The sequence below is a fragment of the Staurois parvus genome, unplaced genomic scaffold (assembly GCF_062004578.1).
Source record: "Staurois parvus isolate SC_StPar_1 unplaced genomic scaffold, SC_StPar_1.0 ptg002059l, whole genome shotgun sequence".
Lineage (NCBI taxonomy): Eukaryota > Metazoa > Chordata > Amphibia > Anura > Ranidae > Staurois > Staurois parvus.
The window spans coordinates 71,314-80,000 of record NW_028319855.1 but is presented as its reverse complement, the minus strand read 5'-3'; the positions used below and the strand labels follow the sequence as shown (position 1 = coordinate 80,000).

Here is an 8,687-nt window from a genome sequence, read left to right as displayed (position 1 = left end):
TGTTACGCCATGTTACGTCATGTTACACCATGTTACGTCATGTTACGTCATGTTACTCCATGTTACGCCATGTTACGCCATGTTACGTCATGTTACGTCATGTTACGCCATGTTACACCATGTTACGCCATGTTACGCCATGTTACACCATGTTACGCCATGTTACGCCATGTTACACCATGTTACGCCATGTTACGTCATGTTACACCATGTTACGCCATGTTACACCATGTTACGCCATGTTACGTCATGTTACACCATGTTACGCCATGTTACGCCATGTTACACCATGTTACGCCATGTTACGTCATGTTACACCATGTTACGCCATGTTACACCATGTTACGCCATGTTACGTCATGTTACACCATGTTACGTCATGTTACGTCATGTTACACCATGTTACGTCATGTTACGCCATGTTACGCCATGTTACGTCATGTTACGTCATGTTACGTCATGTTACGCCATGTTACGCCATGTTACGTCATGTTACACCATGTTACGTCATGTTACGCCATGTTACGTCATGTTACACCATGTTACATCATGTTACGTCATGTTACGCCATGTTACGTCATGTTACGCCATGTTACGCCATGTTACGCCATGTTATGCCGTGTTACGCCGTGTTACGCCATGTTATGCCGTGTTACGCCGTGTTACGTCATGTTACGCCATGTTACGCCGTGTTACGTCATGTTACGCCATGTTACGCCGTGTTACGTCATGTTACGCCATGTTACGTCATGTTACGTCGTGTTACGCCATGTTACGCCGTGTTACGTCATGTTACGCCATGTTACGCCATGTTACGCCATGTTACGTCGTTACGTCATGTTACGCCATGTTACACCATGTTACGCCATGTTACGTCATGTTACACCATGTTACGCCATGTTACGTCATGTTACACCATGTTACGTCATGTTACGCCATGTTACGTCATGTTACACCATGTTACGTCATGTAACGCCATGTTACATCATGTTACGTCATGTTACGCCATGTTACACCATGTTACGCCATGTTACGCCGTGTTACGTCATGTTACGCCGTGTTACGTCATGTTACGCCATGTTACGTCATGTTACGTCGTTACGTCGTGTTACGCCATGTTACGCCGTGTTACGTCATGTTACGCCATGTTACGCCATGTTACGTCGTTACGTCGTGTTACGCCATGTTACGCCATGTTACGTCGTTACGTCGTGTTACGCCATGTTACGCCATGCTGGCCAAGATGAGCTCATTTCATCAGGGGTCTGATTTCACTTTCCACAAACATTTCAGATTTGTTTCCAGGTTAATGAGATTCATCACCCAGTTCCTGAATATTCCTCATCTTTCTGTCTCCCGTTCCACCACATCCTAGAGGTGTCTGATTCAGATCTGAGGACTGGCCTACCGTCTGGGTTCCTCAGCAAAGATGGAGATTCAGCAGACCAGGCTACTCCACTCCAGCCTTGGTGGTCTTGTGCCCACTGCAGCCTCGGCTTCCAGGAAGCTGACATGGTCTTCTGATGGTGTAGCCCATCTGCTTCAAGGTTCCACCTGCTGTACATTCTTCCAGCCTTGGTGATCTTGTGCCCACTGCCGCTTTGGTTTTCTGTTCTTGGCAGGCAGGAACCCAATGTGATCTGATGGTGTAGCCCATCTGCTTCAAGGTTCCAAATGGGCATTCTTCCAGCCTTGGTGACCCTGTGCCCACTGCAGCCTCGGCTTCCAGGAAGCTGACATGGTCTTCTGATGTTGTAGCCCATCTGCTTCAAGGTTCCACCTGTTGTACATTCTTCCAGCCTTGGTGATCTTGTGCCCACTGCCACCTTGGTTTTCTGTTCTTGGCAGGCAGGAACCCAATGTGATCTGATGGTGTAGCCCATCTGCTTCAAGGTTCCAAATGGGCATTCTTCCAGCCTTGGTGACCCTGTGCCCACTGCAGCTCAGCTTTCAGGAAGCTGACACGGTCTTCTGATGTTGTAGCCCATCTGCTTCAAGGTTCCAAATGGGCATTCTTCCAGCCTTAGTGATCCTAGGCCCACTGCCGCCTTGGTTTTCTGTTCTTGCCTGACAGGAACCCAATGTGATCTTCTGCAGGTGTAGCCCATCTGCTTCAATGTTCAGGGTGTTATACATTCCTCCAGCCTTGGTAGTCTTGTACCGACTGCAGCCTCAGCTTCCAGGAAGTTGACTTGGTCTTCTGATGTTGTAGCCCATCTGCTTCAAGGTTCCAAATGTGCATTCTTTCAGACTTGATGGTCTTATGTCCACTGCAGCCTTGGCTTTCAGAAAGCTGACATGGTCTTCTGATGTTGTAGCCCATCCACCTGAAGGTTCCACATGTTCTACATTCTTCCAGCCTTGGTGATCCTGTCCCAATGCCACCTTGGTTTTCTGTTCTTGCCTGACAAGAACCCAATGTGATCTGCTGGTGTAGCCCATTCGCTTCAAGGTTCAAATGATGTACTTTCTTCAAGCCTTGGTGGTCTTGTGCTGACTGCAGCTTTGACTTCCAGGAAGCTGACATGGTCTTCTGATGGTGTAGCCCATCCACCTCAAGGTTCCACGTGTTGTACATTCTTCCAGCCTTGGTGATCTTGTACCCACTGCCACCTTGGCTTTCTGTTCTTGGCTGACAGGAACCCAATGTGATCTTCTGCTGGTGTAGCCCATCTGCTTCAAGGTTCCAAATGTTGTACGTTCTTCCAGCCTTGGTGGTCCTCTGCCCATTGCATAGAAGCCATAGTATAGCTTCTGGCAATGAAAAGCGAATTTGAATGGAGGAGGTGGACCTTTCATTCGACGTCTGTCCTTCCATCTCAGACACCCCCTGGGTCATGGCACCTACCTTCTATCTCTAACACCCCCCGGGTCATGGCACCTACCTTCTATCTCTAACACCCCCCGGGTCGTGGCACCTACCTTCTATCTCTAACACCCCCCGGGTCATGGCACCTACCTTCCATCTCTAACACCCTCCGGGTCGTGGCACCTACCTTCCATCTCTAACACCCCCCAGGTCATGGCACCTACCTTCCATCCCTAACACCCTCTGGGTCATGGCACCTACCTTCCATCTCTAACACCCCCCAGGTCATGGCACCTACCTTCCATCTCTAACACCCTCCGGGTCATGGCACCTACCTTCCATCTCTAACACCCCCCGGGTCATGGCACCTACCTTCCATCTCTAACACCCCCCGGGTCATGACACCTACCTTCTATCTCTAACACCCCCAGGGTCGTGGCACCTACCTTCTATCTCTAACACCCCCCGGGTCATGGCACCTACCTTCTATCTCTAACACCCCCCGGGTCGTGGCACCTACCTTCTATCTCTAACACCCCCCGGGTCATGGCACCTATCTTCTATCTCTAACACCCCCTGGGTCGTGGCACCTACCTTCCATCTCTAACACCCCCCAGGTCATGGCACCTACCTTCCATCTCTAACACCCCCCGGGTCATGGCACCTACCTTCCATCTCTAACACCCCCCAGGTCATGACACCTACCTTCTATCTCTAACACCCCCAGGGTCGTGGCACCTACCTTCTATCTCTAACACCCCCCGGGTCATGGCACCTACCTTCTCTCTCTAACACCCCCCGGGTCGTGGCACCTACCTTCTATCTCTAACACCCCCCGGGTCATGGCACCTACCTTCCATCTCTAACACCCTCCGGGTTGTGGCACCTACCTTCCATCTCTAACACCCTCCGGGTCATGGCACCTACCTTCCATCTCTAACACCCCCTGGGTCATGGCATCTACCTTCTATCTCTAACACCCCCTGGGTCATGACATCTACCTTCCATCTCTAACACCCCCCGTGTTGTGGCACCTACCTTCTATCTCTAACACCCCCAGGGTCCTGGCACCTACCTTCCATCTCTAACACCCCCCAGGTCGTGGCACCTACCTTCTATCTCTAACACCCCCGTGTTGTGGCACCTACCTTCTATCTCTAACACCCCCTAGGGTGGGGAGGTGGGCGGGGGTAGTGGCACAGGTTGACATCTTCACCCTGGACGCTGGTTGGCTCTGTCCTGACACTGATAGATGGACATGTGCTACTCCAAGCAGCCCATCCTGTGCAGACAACCCTGGCATGTCTCTGGGATCACACGTGTCCCATTGAAGCACATGTATGTGTTACACGGTACGGTGTATGATGCCGCTTACCATAGTCCTGATGCTTCTGGAACTCCTTCCGTACCGTAGACCCGAGGAGGCCACCACCGCTCAGCTCCACCATGAAGCTCTCGTAGGGTTTGGAGATGGACAGCTTGCAGCCGATGTTTCTGTGATTGACAGCCAGGTACTCCGGACATGGGACGGATCGGGATCCCATCGTGTTCTCCCTACACAATACAAAGAGCAGATGATGGGAGTGGGAGTGCCTTGTTCTATGCTGTGTGTGGGGGGGGGGGTGCCATCTTGGTAGAGGCAGGGCTTTGCTTCCTCATGTCAGAGATGCCCCTCTGATGATTGGTGGGGTAATGATAGAGGCAGAGGAAGCACAGATCCTCACAATGGAGGAAGCAGAAGCAGGGAGACACTTGCACTGCAGGTCCTCAGGTACGGCTTCCCCTGCAGCAAGGAGAACAATGAGCAGCACAGCAGTGACATCACCAAATCTGGTGAGACTGGCAGTCAGAGGATCTCAAGCTACATATTTACAGCTATGAGACTACAAAACCAGAGCACTAGGCACACGATGTGCATCATTATCAGGAGTGCCTAGGCACAGGAAGTGCATCATTATCAGGAATGCCTAGGCACAGGAAGTGTACTGCTATCAGGAGTGCCTAGGCACAGGAAGTGCATCATTATCAGGAGTGCCTAGGCACAGGAAGTGCATCATTATCAGGAGTGCCTAGGCACAGGAAGTGATTGATATGAGGAGTGCCTAGGCAAAGGAAGTGTACTGCTATCAGGAGTGCCTAGGTACAGGAAGTGTACTGCTATCAGGAGTGTTCAGACACAGGAAGTGTATTGCTATCAGGAGTGCCTAGGTACAGGAAGTGCATCATTATCAGGATTGCCTAGGCACAGGAAGTGCATTATTATAAGGATTGCCTAAGCACAGGAAGTGCACTGCTATCAGATGTGCCTAGGCACAGGACGTGCATCATTATCAGGTGTGCCTAGGCACAGGAAATGTACTGCTATCAGGAGTGCCTAGACACAGGAAGTGCACTGCTATCAGGAGTGCCTAAGCACAGGAAGTGCATCATTATCAGGATTGCCTAGGCACAGGAAGTGCATCATTATCAGGATTGTATAGGCACAGGAAGTGTACTGCTATCAGGAGTGCCTAGGCACAGGAAGTGTACTGCTATCAGAAGTGCCTAGGCACAGGAAGTGCACTGCTATCAGGAGTTCCTAGGCACAGGAAGTGCACTGCTATCAGGAGTGCCTAGGCACAGGAAGTGCATCATTATCAGGTGTGCCTAGGCACAGGAAGTGAACTGCTATCAGGAGTGTTCAGACACAGGAAGTGTACTGCTATCAGGAGTGCCTAGGCACAGGAAGTGCATCATTATCAGGATTGCCTAGGCACAGGAAGTGCATTATTATAAGGATTGCCTAAGCACAGGAAGTGCACTGCTATCAGATGTGCCTAGGCACAGGACGTGCATCATTATCAGGTGTGCCTAGGCACAGTAAGTGAACTGCTATCAGGAGTGTTCAGACACAGGAAGTGTACTGCTATCAGGAGTGCCTAGGCACAGGAAGTGCATTGCTATCAGGAGTTCCTAGGCACAGGAAGTGCACTGCTATCAGGAGTGCCTAGGCACAGGAAGTGCATCATTATCAGGTGTGCCTAGGCACAGGAAGTGAACTGCTATCAGGAGTGTTCTGACACAGGAAGTGTACTGCTATCAGGAGTGCCTAGGCACAGGAAGTGCATCATTATCAGGATTGCCTAGGCACAGGAAGTGCATTATTATAAGGATTGCCTAAGCACAGGAAGTGCACTGCTATCAGATGTGCCTAGGCACAGGAAGTGCACTGCTAACAGGAGTGCCTAGGCACAGGACCTGCATCATTATCAGGATTGCCTAGGCAGAGGAAGTGCATTATTATAAGGATTGCCTAGGCACAGGAAGTGTACTGCTATCAGATGTGCCTAGTCACAGGAAGTGCACTATCAGGAGTGCCTAGGCACAGCAAGTGCACTGCTATCAGGAGTGCCTAGGCACAGGAAGTGTACTGCTATCAGGAGTGCCTAGGCACAGGAAGTGCACTGCTATCAGGAGTGTTCAGGCACAGGAAATGTACTGCTATCAGGAGTGCCTAGGCACAGGAAGTGCACTGTTATCAGGAGTGCCTAGGCACAGGAAGTGCATCATTATCAGGATTGCCTAGGCACAAGAAGAGCACTGCTATCAGGAGTGCCTAGGCACAGGAAGTGCACTGCTATCAGGAGTGCCTAGGCACAGGAAAAGCACTACTATCAGGAGTTCCTTGGCACAGGAAGTGCATCATTATCAGGATTGCCTAGGCACAGGAAGTGCATCATTATCAGGAGTGCCTAGGCACAGGAAGTGCACTGCTATCACCGGCTTCCACACCGTTCTCCCGTTATATGTACACTATAGATGAGGAGAGCAAAGAGGAAGCAACCGAACCTTAGATATTGGAAACAACGACCCCAAACCGTCTGTATTGATCGATCGTTCCTCCATGACCCGGCGGTCCCGCTCTGACAGTATACATTGTAACGATCTCTATGTGTACAGTATACGGGAGAGACATTCTATATCCTTTGTTGGTGGGCAGATCGTTCCGGGGCCGATGTCGGCTAAAGAGGAACTCCACTTCTGCTGAGAAAATAACCCCTCCCCCCCCCCCCCCCCCCGGGCGATCGATGTACATTGCAGGGTCTTCAACAGACATTGTAGCAGATTCCGACCTTCAGAGTGGAGGCGAAACGGAGCGACTTCTTCATTATCAATCAGTCGCTGCACCTGACTGTGATGAGGAAAGTGGCGGGGTCTGCATCCCTTTTAGATGTGATTTCGGGGAGTATCTAATCAAAAATGACATTTATGTTGCAAAGGATGCTCAAAATCTGGGAAAATCTGTGAGCCAATCACACAGCCGCTTTATATATATATACACATACAGCTTGCGTCACACTTGTATACGCTCTGTTACGGGTTTGTTTTATTTGCTCATTTTTTTTGCCCACGAAAGTGGAGTTACCCTTTAAGTAAACCATGAGGTTGTTTAAAGGTAAAGTGTAGTGGGTTTTTTATTATTTTTTTATTATTATTTATTTATTATTTATTAATATTTTTTATTATTTTTTTATTATTTATTTATTATTTATTAATATTTTTTATTATTATTTATTTATTATGTATTTAATATTTATTTATTTATTATTTATTTATTTATTATTTATTTAGTATTACTTATTTATATTACTATTTATTTATTTTTATTTTTTTATTTTATTATTTTGTATTTAATTATTTCTAATTTTTTTTTACTTTATTTATTACTTACTTATTGTTATATTATTTACTTTTTATTTATGATTTTTTTAATCATTATTTATTATTATTTTTTATTTATTTATTTTTATTATTATAATGTACAGTCATGGCCGAAATTGTTGGCACCCTTGATATTTTTCCTGAAAATCAAGTATTTCACACAAAAAAGGTATTGCATTAACACATGTTTTGCTATACACATGTTTATTCCCTTTGTATGTATTGGAACAAATATAAAACAGAGGCAGAAAAGCAAATATGACATAATGTCACACAAAACCCCAAAAATGGGCTGGACAAAAGTATTGGCACCCTTAACTTAATATTTGGTTGCACACCCTTTGGAAAACATAACTGAAATCAGTCGCTTCCTATAACCATCAATAAGCTTCTGACACCTCTCACCCGGAATTTTGGACCACTCTTCCTTTGCAAACAGCTCCAGGTCTCTCTTATTGGAAGGACACCTTTTCCCAACAGCAATTTTAAGATCTCTCCACAGGTGTTCAATGGGATTTAGATCTGGGCTCATTGCTGGCCACTTCAGAACTCTCCAGCGCTTCTTTGCCATCCATTTCTGAGTGCTTTTTGACGTATGTTTGGGGTCATTGTCCTGCTGGAAGACCCAGGATCTTGGACGCAAACCCAGCTTTCTGACACTGGGCCCTACAGTGCGACCCAAAATCCTTTGGTAATCCTCAGATTTCATGATGCCTTGCACACAGTCAAGGCACCCAGTGCCAGAGGCAGCAAAACAACCCCAAAACATCATTGAACCTCCACCATATTTTACCGTAGGTACTGTGTTTTGTTCTTTGTAGGCCTCATTCCGTTTTCGGTAAACAGTAGAATGATGTGCTTTACCGAAAAGCTCTATCTTGGTCTCATCTGTCCACAAGACGTTTTCCCAGAAGGCTTTTGGCTTACTCAAGTACATTTTGGCAAACTGTAGTCTTGCTTTTTTATGTCTCTGTGTCAGCAGTGGGGTCCTCCTGGGTCTCCTGCCATAGCGTTTCATTTCATTTAAATGTCGACGGATAGTTCGCGCTGACACTGATGCTCCCTGAGCCTGCAGGACAGCTTGAATGTCTTTGGAACATGTTTGGGGCTGCTTATCCACCATCCGGACTATTCTGCGTTGCAATCTTTCATCAATTTTCCTCATCCGTCCACGACC

At 47.7% G+C, this 8,687-nt stretch overlaps 1 protein-coding gene across 1 annotated transcript in view; it reads right to left on the bottom strand.

Moving 5' to 3' along the window:
- The window catches only part of LOC149432900 (cytokine receptor common subunit gamma-like), a 42,127-nt gene that overhangs the window by 15,151 nt on the left and 18,289 nt on the right, over window positions 1-8,687 (bottom strand). Inside the window, exon 3 of the mRNA XM_089664821.1 lies at window positions 4,185-4,363. Coding sequence (XP_089520947.1) covers window positions 4,185-4,363 — 179 coding nt within the window. The remainder of the gene's footprint in view (window positions 1-4,184; window positions 4,364-8,687) is intronic.